Source organism: Podarcis cretensis (genome assembly GCF_951804945.1).
Source record: "Podarcis cretensis genome assembly, chromosome: 16".
Taxonomy (NCBI): domain Eukaryota; kingdom Metazoa; phylum Chordata; class Lepidosauria; order Squamata; family Lacertidae; genus Podarcis; species Podarcis cretensis.
Window position 1 is genome coordinate 3,719,115 of NC_137186.1, and position 16,993 is coordinate 3,736,107.

The 16,993-nt window shown below is 47.4% G+C and overlaps 1 protein-coding gene across 2 annotated transcripts in view; it reads right to left on the minus strand.

Annotated features, from left to right (window-relative positions):
- The window catches only part of CGN (cingulin), a 56,688-nt gene that overhangs the window by 17,218 nt on the left and 22,477 nt on the right, over positions 1-16,993 (minus strand). For both annotated transcript variants that reach the window (XM_079957898.1, XM_079957899.1), the window contains exons 9-16: positions 16,432-16,580; positions 12,454-12,595; positions 11,426-11,626; positions 10,606-10,812; positions 8,487-8,744; positions 3,462-3,632; positions 1,994-2,155; positions 230-319 (exon numbers count right to left, since the gene is read on the minus strand). In XM_079957898.1, coding sequence (XP_079814024.1) covers positions 230-319; positions 1,994-2,155; positions 3,462-3,632; positions 8,487-8,744; positions 10,606-10,812; positions 11,426-11,626; positions 12,454-12,595; positions 16,432-16,580 — 1,380 coding nt within the window. The remainder of the gene's footprint in view (positions 1-229; positions 320-1,993; positions 2,156-3,461; positions 3,633-8,486; positions 8,745-10,605; positions 10,813-11,425; positions 11,627-12,453; positions 12,596-16,431; positions 16,581-16,993) is intronic.

Below are 16,993 nucleotides of genomic sequence, written 5' to 3' on the forward strand. Positions count from 1 at the left end.
CCATCATCCCTGACCACTGGTCCTGTTAGCTAGGGATCATGGGAGTTGTAGGCCAAAACATCTGGAGGGCCGCACATTGGGGATGCCTGGAATATTCTAACAACTCTCAGCACCCTCAACAAACTACACTTCCCAGAATTCCTTGGGGTTTAAAGTGGCACAACGCTGCTTTAGACGCAGCCCGCGTTTTGCAAGCAGCCAAGAGGTCGACAGGCGCCATCTCCCCTACCTGGTCTCTCGTGCGGTTGATCCTCTCTGTCAAGAGTTCCACCGTGTTCCTTTCCTCGTCCAGCTCCACTTCGAGGCGTTTCGATTTGTCCTGAAAAGCCATTTTACGCGTTTAATCATACGTTATCTGCTATCCTGCCCATGAGTGCAGGTATCATTCAGGCCATGACATAAAGGCGGCGCATTGAGCTGGCTTCAGAAATGGCACTGAAGCTCTGGAACTGCGTGGGAAAAGGCCACAATAAAATGTTGCTTGCAGGGGGGAAAACCCAGCCCTGACCAGAAGAAAGGAAAGCCTGACTTTAATAATAATTATCTCATTTATATACCAACTTTTGCTCCAAGGAGCTCAATCTTTAAATTGTATTTGAAACTGTATTTTAAATTGGTTTTCCTCCCCTATTATGCTTTTATTGTAATTTTACTGGTGTTAGCCGCCCTGAGCCCAGCTCTAGCCAGGGTACAAATAAAAAATTATTATTCTTATTCTTATTCTTATTCTTATTAGCTTCCTGTGAGCTTCCTGGCTGTGGACAGAGATTTGAACCCTGGTCTCCCAGGTCATAAATCTTACAACCCTAACTACCTCTAGCTAGTGGGATGCACTGGCCAGAGTGTGGGACTACCACAAATCCCCACTCGGCCACGAAGCTCTCGCTGGGTGACCTTGGGCCAACCCGCAATCTCTCAGCCTGTCATTACAGGGCTGCTGGGAAGATAACATCAGCAGAGGGAAGAATTCTACAAGCCACCTTGAGCTCCCTGGAGGAAAGGTAAAGGGACCGCTGACCATTAGGTCCAGCCGTGTCCGACTCTGGGGTTGCGGCGCTCATCTCGCTTTATTGGCCAAGGGAGCCGGAGTACAGCTTCCGGGTCATGTGGCCAGCAGGACTAAGCCGCTTCTGGCGAACCAGAGCAGCACACGGAAACGCCATTTACCTTCCCACTGGAGCGGTACCTATTTATCTACTTGCACTTTGACGTGATTTCGAACTGCTGGGTTGGCAGGAGCAGGGACCGAGCAATGGGAGCTCACCCCGTCATTGCGGGGATTCGAACCGCCAACCTTCTGATCGGGAAAAAACAAAACCATCAGACCGCTTGGTTTAATTTCTGACTGTTTAAACTTGGGAAATAGGTTTTTGCCATGGTTGTTTTACAAAGAAAAGGGGGGCTTCATGTGGAAAAATGCAGTGTTTGCAAATGTGTTGCAGCAGGAGGAGCCGGAAAACACATCTGTGCTGTGTTGCTATTTTTAAGCACATGCAAAAATTATCAGGTTTTACCAAAATTGCTGGGGGTGGGGTGTTTGTAGCAGAGACAGATGAATCAAACAGCTGTATGGGGGACAGAGAGAGACTTTTTGGAAAGCAGCGCTGCTGCCTCCTGCTGTTGGCTAGGAGGTGTTGCATGCATGGGGGACCCAGGCCAGAAGGCACAAAATTGCTATTTTTTCTTGTTTTGACAAGGAGAGCAACCCTCCCTCGTTTCCAGTTTTCTATCCCCCTACAATTCCCAGAGTGCTCTGCGAAGGGGGAGCGATTCTTCAGCCCCTCTGGGAGCCAGATGGAGGCAGGAGGAGTCTCCTAGCAATTCTCAGGACCCTTGCCAAACTACAGCTCCCAGAATCCTTTGGGGGAAGCCAAAGGCTGTTTACGAAGATGCATCACACTGCTTTAAATGTGTGCTGGAGCCACGGGTCTGGAGGTCTGCTGGGATTCTCAGTTCAGGAAAGAGGAAGGCAGGGGAGGGTGGAAATGCAAACCTCCAGGGCCTTGACTTGCCGGGATCGATCGTCTTGCGACCTCCGCTTGGACTCCATCTCCTGCTCCAAGTTGTGGAGCCGCTGGGCCAGCAGTTCCTTGTCCAGGACGGCGTTCTCACGCTCAGCTTGGGCATCCTGCAGGGCTTGCTTGAGACGCATCACCTGGAAGGGAGGGAAACGGAAGCGGGTTTGCGAGGAGGTAGACCAGCATGCCTTTCTGGAGGAGTCAGAGATTCGAACCCAGGCCCTGCCTCCAACCTGGAACTTGCGGGAAACCCCCATGACCCTTGGGTGTTGCTGGACTACATCTCCCATCATCCTTAGCTGCCACGTAGGGCTGCTGGGAGCTGAAATCCACACTTGCCCTACAGCCACACTGACTCTCCCACCGGAGGCAGTCTCAGCGGAAGCCCACAAGGCGGGAACGAAAGAGGCAGCCCCCCTCTTCCGGTGCGTTCCCCTAGCATCAGAGATAGACTGCCCCTGCACAGGGAGGTTCTGTCCCCAGCTATCGGGAGTGAATAAGGATGCTGGATCAGGGCAAGAGGCCCATCCAGCACCCACTGGGAAAGGTGGGGCGGAAGGCACGGGGACCAAAGAGTAGGAAGAACCCGTGCTTATCTCCCGCTTGGACTACTGCAATGCGCTCTACGTGGGGCTACCTTTGAAGGTGACCCGGAAACTGCAATTAATCCAGAATGCGGCAGCTAGACTGGTGACTGGGGGCGGCCGCCGAGACCACATAACACCGGCCTAGAAAGACCTACACTGGCTCCCAGGACATTTCAGAGCGCAATTCAAAGTGTTGGTGCTGACCATGAAAGCCCTAAACAGCCTTGGTCCAGTATACCTGAAGGAACATCTCCACCCCCATCGTTCTGCCCGGACACTGAGGTCCAGTGCTGACGTCCTTCTGGCAGTTCTCTCACTGTGAGAAGCCAAGTTACAGGGAACCAAGCAGAGGGCCTTCTCGGTGGTGGCACCCGGCCTGTGGAACGCCCTCCCACCAGATGTCAGAGAGAAGAACAACTACCAGACTTTCAGAAGACATCTGAAGGCAACCCTGTTTAGGGAAGCTTTTAATGTTTAATAGGTTATTGTATTTTAGTGTTCTGTTGGAAGCCACCCAGCGTGGCTGGGGAAGCCCAGCCAGATGGGCAGGGTGTATATATAATAAATTATTATTATTATTATATTATAGTGGCAATGAAAAGCGGAGCCAGCTAACTCTAGTTCCTCCCCATCCTTGTTCTTCCTGCTGAGTCTCATGGAGACCAAAGAGGAGGAAGACAGCCGCGGACAGCTCACCTGGCCGAGACGACTGGCCCCACCTAGCCCAGTGTCCACTGCTACCTCTGGGGTCTCGCAGCTCCCTGCTCATTCCACAGCCCCTTCCTTGCATTGTGTTCGCCTTTTGATTTTGGAAGCAGAGAAAAGGGGAGCAGGGCCCTCTTCCACCCCGTCATACCTCGTCCTGCAACCGCCCCAGGTTGTACTGCATTTTCTCCACCTCGGTGTTCCTGTCCTTGGCCTGCTTCTGGGAGTCTGTGATCTCCTTGCGCGACTTCTCCTTGTATTCCTCCAGCTGAGTCTGCAGCTTGGACAGGGCGCTGTGGGATTCCTGAGCCATCTGATCTAGCTGGAGGAGAGGAGAGGGACTCCAGGTGAAACCTCAAGGAGGATGTTTTAATCATCATCAACCTTTATTACGGTCCAGAGACCCAACAAATCATTACAAAGCAATGCACAATTCATACAGCCTACCTCCGGGTTGAACAAGCATTTTGTTCAAAAGCTAGGGATCATTGGTTCTTGCAACCATGTTTTAATCACGACCAGTTAAGTGAGAGATTTTACTTTCTTGGGCTCCATGATCACTGCAGATGGTGACAGCAGCCACGAAATTAAAAGACGCTTGCTTCTTGGGAGAAAAGCAATGACAAACCTGGACAGCATCTTAAAAAGCAGAGACATCACCTTGCCAACAATGGTCCATATAGTTAAAGCCATGGTTTTCCCAGTAGTGATGTATGGAAGTGAGAGATGGACCATAAAGGCGGCTGATCACCGAAGAATGGATGCTTTTGAATTCTGGTGCTGGAGGAGACTCTTGAGAGTCCCATGGACTGCAAGAAGATCCAACCTCTCCATTCTGAAGGAAATCAGCCCTGAGTGCTCACTGGAAGGACAGATCCTGAAGCTGAGGCTCCAAGACTTTGGCCATTTCATGAGAAGAGAAGACTCCCTGGAAAAGACCCTGATGTTGGGAAAGATGGAGGGCACAAGGAGAAGGGGACGACAGAGGACGAGATGCTGGGACAGTGTTCTCGAAGAGACCAGCATGAGTTTTACCAAACTGCGGGAGGCAGTGGAAGACAGGAGTGCCTGGCGTGCTCTGGCCCAGGGGGTCATGAAGAGTCGGACACGACTAAACGACAACAACAGTTAAGTCTGGCTCCAAGGACCAGGAAGACGGTTAAGGCCCTTCCCAATTTCCCCCCGTCTCCAAGAACTGGGAGGATGGCTGGCTCCCCCAATTGACCAGAGCAGAGATGGGGAAGCTCAGCATTTTGCATTTTTAATACATGTTTATACAGCTGTGGAAGAGCTAAAGCTCAGTGGTAGGGCATCTAAGGTCCTCTCTAACACACACGCAAAATACAGGGTCTCTGGGCGTCTCTCTGCACAGCCTGACCAAGATTCTGCGTCGCTCCCTCTCAGGACCAGCGAAGGCCAAGGCATCATCTGCTGGCTGCTCCTGTCATCGCCTTGTCCACCCTCGCGGGCCCTGTCACAATCCTGCTGCTCTGTTAAAAGCCCCGCCAGATCGCCCGTGTCAGCTCCTTAAACCTCAGCAGAAAATGGGAGCTGGCAGCAAGGGCCTGGTTCCGAATGATCTGGCTGTCTTCTCATGGCCGGCTGGGAGCGAACGCCACCCCCCTCCTGCAGTGCTGCGGCAGCCGGCTTTGCAGCAGAGACCCTGAGAGGGAGCTGAATTCAGTCCACATAGAGCTCTAATGTGAGGCAAGGCAAGGCAGAGACACACCGAGGAATTGGTTTTGCAGGCCTGCCAAAGCTGAGGAGGCCCGTGCCTCGGTGAGGGTGTTGATAGGAGTCCCAAGAAAAGGTAAAGGTAAAGGGTCCCCTGACCATTAGGTCCAGCCGTGTCCGACTCCGGGGTTGTGGCGCTCATCTCGCTTTACTGGCCAAGGGAGCCAGCGTACAGCTTCTGGGTCATGTGGCCAGCAGGACTAAGCCGCTTCTGGCAAACCAGAGCAGCGCACGGAAACGCCGTTTACCTTCCTGCCGGAGCGGTACCTATTGATCTACTTGCACTTTGACATGCTTTCCAACTGCTAGGTTGGCAGGAGCAGGGACCGAGCAACGGGAGCTCACCCCGTCGCGGGGATTCGAACCGCCAACCTTCTGATCAGCAAGTCCTAGGATCTGTGGTTTAACCCACAGCGCCACCCGCGTCCCTTAGGAGTCCCAAGTATCGTGTTTAAATATATGCAACCATACCTCATGTTGCATCCGCTTCCGGTTGTGTTTTTTCAGGTTGCGGACTGCCAAAACTCGTAAGTACCGAAACCCAGAAGTAATCCGGCAGAAGCACTAGATCGTGCTTTGCGCATGCACAGAAGCCCTGAATCGCAATCCGTGTGTGCGTAGACGTGGGTTGCAAACGTGCATCCCGCATGCATCACATTCGCAACCTGAGCATCCACTGTAAAAGCGATCAAATCAAGGATACCAGGAGGACAGGCAGCTTTAACCCCCCTGGGGGACAACCCACTTCGAAGTAATCTGAGCGCAGAGCCTTCTCAAAAAAGGACAGGAACCAATCAAGAGCATGACAGTTGGCTGGTGAGGTCACGGCCGCTAGCCAGTTGGTGCTCATGAGCGACTGCCATTTGCTTCGATGGGGCCTTCACGGGATAATTTCAAAGTGAACAGGGCTTACTCTTTAAACCATCCTTTTCTACATCTGCCCATGAGGCCTGGTACCCTGGAGACCCTAACTCCGTGGTAGAGTATCTGCTTTGGACAAAGAAGGGCCCTGGCACAATCTTCCATGCAGGGATGGTTGAATGTTAAGAAGGATGCTAGATCACAAATAATTGACCACCACTAAACTAGATGGAATTAGGATGATAAGTAGATCGAGGAAAATATAAATCATTTGGAGAACGATTAGATTATGTTTAAAAGAATAGGACCTAAGAATTTAAATAAGATGATAATTTGCTGGTTAAAATTTAAGACGATGTAAGTGGGAGCGGGAGATGTGAGGGAGTCCAAAGAGGTTTTGAAAATATGTTATGATATATGCTATATTGTTGATTATTTTTGCATTTGTATTTAAAAAATCTTAATAAACATTTATATATATATAAAAAAAAACCTGCGGGACCAGAGATTCACAGAAGATTGGAAGAAATATACGAACTATTTGAAGAGCAACTGTAATCAACAAATTACACTAGTAGGACTACAAGAAGTTTTGTAAGGAGGAATATACAAACCATTGCAAAGAAGAGAAAGAAGAGAGATATTATTTATGAGATTTAAATGTAATAGTGAAAGTAAGAAATGTATATTAAGTGAATAGATTGGAAAATTTTCAGATGTGGTTGATGGAAGTAAAAAAAAACTGTTTAAGATGTAAAAGTACAGTCATACCTCAGGTTACTTCAGGTTGAGCATTTCCAAGTTACGCTCCGCGGAGACCCAGAAGTATCGGAGCGCATTACTTCCGGGTTTCGCCGCTCGCACATGCGCAGATGTTCAAAATGGTGTCATGCGCATGCACTGAAGCGGCAAAACGTGACCCACGCACGCGCAGTCGTGTCTTACATTCTACTCAGGATGCAAACGGGGCTCCGGACCGGATCCCGTTCGCATCCAGAGGTACCACTGTATGTTTAATTATTGTTGAAAATGATATGTTAAAAAAAACTAATAAAAAAAGAGAATTAGGCAGGTCCTCTACAAAAAAAAAAAAAAAAAGGGGGGAAGCAGAACTTAAGAGCCGCCAATAGCCCATCTGGTCCAGCCTCCTGTTCTCACAGTAGCCAACCAGATGCCCCCAAGGGAAACCCACAAGAGGGATCTGATCGTGGTAGCAACGCTCCCCTCCTGCAGATTCCAGCAACTGGATTTCACAAGGGGCTTCCATCCGTGGAGGCAGAGCGAAGCCATCGTGGCCAAGAGCCACTGATATCCCTCTCCTGCTCCATGGATGTCTCTCATCCTCTTTTAAAGCCAGCCACGAAATTAAAAGGCGCCTGCTTCTTGGGAGAAAAGCAATGACAAACCTAGACAGCATCTGAAAAAGTAGAGACATCACCTTGCCAACAAAGGCCCGTGTAGTTAAAGCTCTGGTTTTCCCATTAGTGATGTATGGAAGTGAGAGCTGGACCATAAAGAAGGCTGATCGCCAAAGAATGGATGCTTTTGAATTCTGGTGCTGGAGGAGACTCTTGAGAGTCCCATGGACTGCAAGAAGATCCAACCTCTCCATTCTGAAGGAAATCAGCCCTGAGTGCTCACTGGAAGGACAGATCCTGAAGCTGAGGCTCCAAGACTTTGGCCACCTCATGAGAAGAGAAGACTCCCTGGAAAAGACCCTGATGTTGGGAAAGATGGAGGGCACAAGGAGAAGGGGACAACGGAGGACGAGATGGTGGGACAGTGTTGTTGAAGCTACCAGCATGAGTTTGACCAAACTGCGGGAGGCAGTGGAAGACAGGAGTGCCTGGCGTGCTCTGGTCCATGGGGTCACGAAGAGTCGGGCACGACTAAATGACTAAACACAAGGTTAGTGGGCTTGATTGCCTCCTGCAGAAAGGATTTCCACAGATTAACAACAAGCTGCATGAAGTCATCCTTCCTTTCAACAGCCCCAAAATCTTCCAACGTTCAGCTTCCCTGAATGCCCGTGAGCTCTAGTCTTAGGAGGGAGAAAACCTAGGGTTATAAGTCTTTAGAGAATTAGTTCAAATATATCAGTTTTAATGAGAAATAAGATTAAATAAAGTAAAAATTGTTGGATAATTGGTGAAAGAGAGAATAAATTACAGGATATCAAGATAAATTATTAGGATAAAAACAAGATGAAGGATTTGCTGAAATACCTATCTGAACTAGAATATAAAGAGGGGAGGTGTGAGGAAGTCAAGGAAATAAGTTAAAGAAAGGAAAATATGTAAAGGTTTGACTTGTTCTTTTTTCTTTTTGATTTTTTGACTGTATGTATTTTCAACTTTTTTTTTTTCCTGTTTTCGCTCTTTTACTTTTTCCTGGATGTGATTTGCTTTTATGTACTGTTTTTGTTTTCTTTTTTGATTCTTTTTGTAACCTTTAAAATTTGAATAAATATTATATGAAAAAAAAAAAGGAGGGAGAAATCCAAGCTCTCCATGCCATGAATAATTTTTATAGACGCTTGCTGGTTAATTAGCAGCGGCCAGCCAGCCCGGGGGGCACCCACCTCCTTCGTCAGCTTCCCGACGCTCTTGTCCAGCAGGCGCTTCTCCTCCTCCAGCTCGGTCTTGGCGCGCTTGAGCTGCTCCTTCTGCGCCAGCTCCTCGTGGAGAGAGGTGCTCAGGTCCTGGTGCTCCCGGGAGAGTCGGTTGAGGCTCCTCTGGGCGTCTTCCAGGCGGCTCTCCAGAGACCGCTTCACCAGAAGCAGCTCCTGTTCCTGGTCGGTGGCGTCCCCCAAAGACTCCTCCATCTGCTTGCGGTCGGACTGGGAACGGGGGGACAACAGTGCAGGAACTCCCGTCAAAAAAGGGAGACGGCGGCGGTACACAGAGCAAGAGATCTGCAGCTGCTCCTTCAAGTCCCTATTCCTTAAGAACGCAGGCACTTCGGATCGGTCCCCGTCCACCTACAGTTTAAGGCAGACTTTCTCAACCTTGGGTTCTCGGGTGCTGTTGGACTACCACTCCCATCGTCCTGGATTGCTGCCCCTGCTGGCTATGGACGATGGGAATTGTATTCCCCCCCAATAAATTTTTATTATTTTATTAACGCAGTTTTATACAATACAGTGGTACCTCGGGTTAAGTACTTAATTCGTTCCAGAGGTCTGTACTTAATCTGAAACTGTTCTTAACCTGAAGCACCACTTTAGCTAATGGGGCCTCCTGCTGCCACTGCGCCGCCAGAGCACGATTTCTGTTCTTATCCTGAAGCAAAGTTCTTAACCTGAAGCATTATTTCTGGGTTAGTGGAATGTGTAACCTGAAGCGTATGTAATCTGAAGCGTATGCAACCCAAGGTACCACTGTACATCAAACCACATATATACTCTTAGCTCTGCCGAGCTTGTGACTTCCCTCCTTCCCTTCAACATGCATCCCTTATTCTTTTAAATCGCGTATTTTAATACTAAACCTCTTTATCTTTACACTGTAGGAGTTATTTCAATCCTGCCAGTGTTTTCAGAGTTTTACAATTATCCTTTAAATGCACCATAAATTTACTCCAACTTTCCTGGAATCTCTGATCGTCCTGATCCCGAATCCTGGACGATAGGAATTGTAGTCCAACAACATCTGAGAACCCAAAGTTCAGAAAGCCCGGTGCCTTGGTTGTCAAACGGCTTGGCTCCCCAACAAATCGGCTCCCCCAACACTGCAAACCTGGAAGTGAGTGTTCCAGTTTGCGAATTTTTTTTGGAAGCCAAATGTCTGGCGCGGTTTCCGATTGAGTGCAAGGAGCTCCTGCAGCCAATCGGAAGCCGCGCCTTGGTTTTCGAACGGTTCCAGGAGTCAAACAGACTCCTGGAACGGATTAAATTTGACAGCCAAGGTAATAGTCAGCCTGGATAGGTCAGATGGTTAGGCAGGGGTCAGCAAACTTTTTCAGCAGGGGGCCGGTCCACTGTCCCTCAGACCTTGTGGGGGGCCGGACTATATTTTTTGGGGGGAAATGAACAAATTCCTATGTCCCACAAATAACCCAGAGATGCATTTTAAATAAAAGGACACATTCTACTCATTTAAAAACACCAGGCAGGCCCCACAAATAACCCAGAGATGCATTTCAAATAAAAGGACACATTCTACTCCTGATTCCCAGACCTTCCGTGGGGGCCAGATTTAGAAGGCGATTGGGTCGGAACCGGCCCCCAGGCCTTAGTTTGCCTACCCATGGGTTAGAGCACAGGGCTGGTAATGCCAATGTTGCAAGTTCAGTCCCCATATTATTTTTATTATTTTTATTTACTGAATTTATATACCGCCCTATACCCAGAGGTTCCCACGGCGGTTCACAGAACACAATCAAAAAATAAAACCCCATATGGGACAGCTTCATATTCCTGCACTGCAGGGGGCTGGACGAAATGGGCAGCTTTCAGCAAAATATAAAAGCAGAACAAAACACCAAACGTTAAGAACTTCCCTATACAGGGCTGCCTTCAGGGCTGTCTTGCAGAAGTCCCGGGGCTAAGCAAACTGGCGGCCAAGGGATCAGTGATGGAAAACTTTTGTCTGGGTTGGGATACAGTTCCCCGCCATGGTGGGAAAATAAAGAGGCTTGCGAGAAACTGCCCCAACCTCTCCCTTGTGATCTTCGCCTGCCCCGCCAGAAGGTAAAGGTACCTCCAGTTTGGCAATCTTCTCCTTCAGCCTGGCCTCTGTCGCTTGCCAGTTGTCTGCAAAGTGCCTGTATTCCTTGAGCTGAGTCTCTAGGCCAAGGATCTTCCGCCGAAGGTCGTCGTTCTCCTCCTGCGTCTCCCTCAAGGTGGACTCTACCGCCTTCTTCATCTGCTCGGTCGCCTCCTTCTCACCTTCCAATGAGGACTTTACCTGATGGAGGTAGGATGGAGGAAAGAGACAAATAGGTTAATTTATTTATTTATTTTTTTAAAAAAAGAGTCAGGCATTTAAGTTTTTTATCTGTACTTTTCGAATTTATACATTTCATTAATTTTACACTCCGTTCAACGTTTCAAAATTTGACCTCCTTCCCCCTCTTTCTGCGTTTCCTTAAATTTATTTTTTCGTATCTTCTGCATATCCGAATTCATTTGATTTACTCATTTAATTATCTACTGTAAATAGATACCAGCCAGGCGGAATAGCTGTGTCTTACAGGCCCTGCGGAAGGAAGTTAAATCCTGCAGGGCCCTGGTCTCCTGGGACAGAGCATTCCACCAGGTCGGAGCCATCACTGAGAAGGCCCTGGCAGAAGATAGTCTGGCATCCTTAGGGATGTTCTTATGTGACGGGTGGGGGGAACTGAGCCCAGATGGGCAGGATGGATGCGCCACCCCATGCCCAAGGGCCAAACTTCAACAGAGGGTTGGGGTCACCTGTGTGTCAATCAACCTGACATCACCGTGGGAACTCTGGGCAGGGAGCTGATTGCAAAGACACACACACACACACACCCAGCAAAAAAAAAACCAGGGATCCTTGCCTTGAAGGCCTCTTCATAATCCTTCTGTAGCTGCTGGACGTTCTGCTGGAACTGCTGCTTCAGCTCAGCCATTTCCTGGTCGTGGCTGCCCACTTCGTCCTCCAGATCTAGCAGCTCCCTCTCCCGCTGGCGGAGGAGGTCGTCTTGGGCTTGCTTGGACAACGTCAAGTCTCTCAGCTGATCCCGGACCTCACGCAGCTCCTGCCAGGATGGGGGAAAAGGAGAGAATTAGAAAGCCATGAACACACACACACACAAATCCACAGAGCCTGGTGGAGACACAGCAAGCATCCATCGTGGAAGAAAAGAGTTCTTGAGCTACAAGAGATCGGTATGACCATTAAATTAATAAATTCAGTGGTACCTCGGGTTACATACGTTTCAGGTTACAGACTCCACTAACCCAGAAATAGTACCTCGGGTTAAGAACTTTGCTTCAGGATGAGAACAGAAATCGTGCGGCGGCAGCAGGAGGCCCCATTAGCTAAAGTGGTGCTTCAGGTTAAGAACGGACCTCCGGAATGAATTAAGTACGTAACCAGAGGTACCACTGTAATAGGTAAAGGTAAAGGGACCCCTGACCGTTGGGTCCAGTTGCGGACGACTCTGGGGTTGCGGCGCTCACCTCACTTTATTGGCCGAGTTAGCCGGCATACAGCTTCCGGGTCATGTGGCCAGAATGACCAGAGCAGTGCACGGAAACGCTGTTTACCTTCCTGCCGGAGCGGTACCTATTTATCTACTTGCACTTTGAATTGCTTTTGAACTGCTAGGTTGGCAGGAGCAGGGACCGAGCAACGGGAGCTCACCCCGTCGCGGGGATTCGAACCGCTGACCTTCTGATCGGCAAGCCCTAGGCTCTGTGGTTTAGACCACAGCGCTAGAGTGAAACAAAAAGCTTCTGTGATTAGCCCCGCCTCCTGTCTGCCCCTGGCCTCGCCCACAGAACCTCTGACCATTCCCCATAAGCCCACCCACACTGCTGCAAGCCAGAGTCTGCCCTAGGAACCCCCGTGAAACGAGCGAACCTTTCTGAGGGCACTGGCCTCTCCGGAATCGCCAGCACCGTTCCGGGCCTGATCCGCTTCCTGCCGCACGGCTGCAAAACGCTCCCGCATCTCCTTCAGCTCCTCCTCGAAGTCCTCACGTTCCACCTTCACCTGCAACAGCCTGGAGATGGTCAAAAGAAGGAGAGCCAGAAAAAGGAGGCATTTAATTGTGATTTGCTAAATTCGCACCCGCCCTTCCGCTAAAGGCAAGATAAGTGAAACATCTAAAATGGGAGTTCTCCACCTGTGGGTCCCCAGATGTTGTTGGACTACAACTCCCATCATCCCTGAGCTCTGGCCTTGCTAGCTAGGGGTGATGGGAGTTGTAGTCCAACAACATCTGGGGACCCACAGGTTGAGAAAGGCTAAAAGCTTCTAGGACAGATCATAGAATCATAGAGTTGGAAGAGACCACAAGGGCCATTGAGTCCAACCCCCTGCCAAGCAGGAAACACCATCAGAGCACTCCTGACATATGGTTGTCAAGCCTCTGCTTAAAGACCTCCAAAGAAGGAGACTCCACCACACTCCTGGGCAGCAAATTCCACTGCCGAACAGCTCTTACTGTCAGGAAGTTCTTCCTAATGTTTAGGTGGAATCTTCTTTCTTGTAGTTTGGAACCATTGCTCCGTGTCTGCTTCTCTGGAGCAGCAGAAAACAACCTTTCTCCCTCCTCTATGTGACATCCTTTTATATATTTGAACATGGCTATCATATCACCCCTTAACCTCCTCTTCCTATGTTCCTATGGGGGGCAGGGACAGCGGTTCTCAGAGGGGGCTGTGTGCCACACTGGCATGGCAGGAGATGGCGGCAAGTGTGGCAGGAAGAGTCAAGGGCAATCAAGGAAACATTTAAACCTACTTTACCCCTGTAAATTTCGCAAAGATTTATCACAATAGTGATAATCTATGTTGGAAATGTAAAGAAAAAGAAGGTACCTTTTATCATATGTGGTGGACGTGCCCCAAGGTGAAAGACTTCTGGGAGAAGATTTATAATGAATTGAAAAAAAATGTTGACATATACATTTATTAAGAAACCAGAGGCCTTTCTTCTTGGAATAACAGGTTTGGAACTGCCCAAGAAAGATGTTAAATTATTTTAGTATGCCACAACTGCAGCAAGAATTTTGTTAGGTAAGAATTGGAAAACACAAGAAGTTCCAACAGTGGAAGAATGGCAGATGAAGATGATGGACTTTTTGGATCTTACCGACCTGACTGGAAGAGTCCGCGACCAGAAATAGGAGGAGTACCAGGAGGAATGGATGAAATTCAAAGATTATTTAGTTAAATATGTTAAGATAATTTAATTGGAAAAGCTTGTAATTATCAGATAGGCTTAGGATTTAAGTATGTAATGTTAGGAATTAATATGTTTAAAGCTAAAACAGAAAGAAAGAAAGATGTTAAGTGATTAAGTTAATTTTATGAGAAAATTGGTTTTGGAAAACTGTTAAAATGATATACACTGAAATTCAACTAGGGGGATTCGAGGAAGTCTCTTAACAATGTCACTAAGAATACAGCTGAGATTTATGTTTGTTTGTTTAATTTTTTTAAAAAAATCAATAAAAGAAATTGGAAAAAAACCAAGGAAACATTTAAACCTTTCAGTGTAGTGTAGCATCAAAATATTTGGGTGTTTTTTTAATTTGCAGAATATGGATAGATATTCAAAAGCATTGGCTATCCTCCCAGAGTTCTCCAAGACATATTGTTTCGAACTGGGGTTTTCAACTCTGACAAATACCAAAGGTCAGAAAAGACAAAGGCTTCTGTGTGTTGACGAGGAGATGAGAGTTTCTCTGTCTCAAATTAGACCTCATGGAAATGAGATTGCCCGGCCAAAGCAAGCTCATACCTCTCATTGAGCTTGCATACATACTTCAGGTACATAAGTCAGAGGCTCGTTTATATTTCGGGAATTATATTTCGTGCTTTTATGTAGCTGTGCTGTTTATACTTTCTGCATGCCCCATGAGCATACTAATAATAATAATAATAATAATAATAATAATAATTTATTATTTATACCCCGCCCATCTGGCTGGGCCTCCCCAGCCACTCTGGGCGGCTTCCATAGAAACCAAAAATACAGTAAAATATCACACATTAAAAACTTCCCTGAACAGGGCTGCCTTCAGATGTCTTCTGAATGTCAGGTAGTTGTTTATCGCTTTGACATCTGCTGGAAGGGCGTTCCACAGGGCGGGCGCCACCACCGAGAAGGCCCTCTGCCTGGTTCCCTGTAGCTTTGCTTCTCGCAGGGAGGGAACTGCCAGAAGGCCCTCGGTGCTGGACCTCAGTGTCCGGGCTGAACGATGGGGGTGGAGACGCTCCTTCAGGTATACAAGTCACTGTATTCTATGTCAGAAATCAAGCACTGCGAGGAGTTTTAGCTTTTGTTTTCCAACGTGTTTCTTAGCGATTTAAAACAACCACAACCACATCAGTTTGGCACCAGCAAATTTTTGTTCTGGAAGTGTGGTCCAGAGGAAAAAGTTTGAGAACCACTGACCTAGGCGGAGGAAGCAGGGGGGTGACTTTGAAAAACAGGGGCCTCTGGATCAAGTTCACCTGTTTGGTTGAATTAAGCTAAATCGTTTTAATTGGATTTTGTATCCCATTAATTCTTTTGAATCTTTTTTAAAAAAAATTAATTTAATTTAATTTAATTTCCATGCTTATTACATACAAAAAAAAGGGAACAATACTGAAAAGGGCATACAACTTAAGAGGGGAGGGAAAAGGAAATAAAATGAAATTTACACAATCTGTTATTAAGATAAAAATTATGACAAAAATTTGTGGTTACAATTTCATGTTACAATAAAAGTAAAAAAATCCCATTATCTTTCATACCCGACTTCCCATTTATTCCTTAATTCTTTTTACATAAATTTACTGCCGTATCAAAATACTTTTTTAAAAACTCTTTTGAATGTTACTGTGTTACTGTCTTCCTTAGTGGGTCACGGAAAGCCCCATTCAGAAGAATCCTTTTTTATGTGATAGGGCAGGGGCATTGCGGATGAGTTTATGAAACCAAGGGGGCAATGGGACCCCCCAAAAAATGTGGAAAGTGCTGTCTAGGCTGCCCCTCGCTACAGAAGCCTAAAAGGCTGAGGCACTATATGTGGGGCATTTGTCCCAAGGAGAAAGACTTCTGGGAAAAGATTTATAATGAATTGAAAAAATTGTGGAAATATACATTTACTAAGAAACCAGAGGCCTTTCTACTTGGAATAATAGGTCTGGAATTGCCCAAGAAAGATGTTAGATTGTTTTTGTATGCCACAGCTGCAGCTAGAATCTTGCTGGCCAAAAACTGGAAATCACAAGAAGTACCAACAGTGGAGGAATGGCAGATGAAGATGATGGATTTTTCGGAGCTAGCCGACCTGACCAGAAGAGTCCGCGACCAGAAGGAGGAGGAGTACCAAGAGGAACGGAAGAAATTTAAAGATTATTTAGTTAAATATGTTAAGATAATTTAAACAGAATTACTTGCAAGTATCTGATTGGCCTAGGATTTAAATATGTGATGTTGTAGAATACTATGGTTAAAAGTTAAAATGAAAGAAAGAAAGATGTTAATAGATTAAATAAATTTTATGTGAACTCAGTTTTGGAAAACTGCTACAATGATTTATATGGAAACTCAGCCGGGGGGATTAAAGGAAGTCACTTTAATAATGATAACAAAAGTGGAATTTTTACAGTCAGGATATATGTGTGTTTGTTTGTTTGATGTTTTCTTTCTTATGTTTGTGGATATATTTGTTATAAATTTGGGGAAATGTAATTAATTTTTTTTGAAAAAAATAAAGGGCTGAGGCACTGAGAAAAACGCAGGACACACCAGCGACCCACATGCTGCCTTGAGCATAAAAATCAATTGGCTCAATTTTTAAAGATTTGGGGAGGAAACGGGGAGGACGGGACGACTCACTCCTGCTTGGTGCTTCGCAGCTCGTCCTTGTTCTTCTGGAACATTTCCTTCCAATGGACAGCCTCCTCGCTGCTCTCCTGCAACTCCCTCTGCAGATTTCTCACCACGGTGTTGATCTTCTGCCTCTCCGACTCCAGGCTGGCCTGATCCTGGCAAGAGACGAGGAGAAGCAAAGCTACGATTTCCCCCACGTGCAAAAGCAGGCTGGCGCTTGAATCTTGCAGCAAAAGGCAGCGTCGTCTAGCAAGCCCAAAGTCGGCAGGATAGCTTGGGCAGCGCATGTGTGCGCTATGCGCAGCTCTGGATTCAAACAGATGAGGCAGCGGCCCGGGTGATCAGGAAGCATGACGCCTGCTGCTATTCTGGCCTAATGGTAGGGCTGGCCCTGTTTGTCAGTGACGACTGGTGTCGGGAAGATGATTCTGGGGCACCTAGAATGCTTGCTGTCTCATTCTGCCTAATGGCAGGGCCGGCCCCCAGATGAAATCTTATGTCTGTAAGTGGTGAACAGGGTCAGGGCGATGATTCTTGGACGTAAAGGATGTTTTGCCGTCTCCCTCTG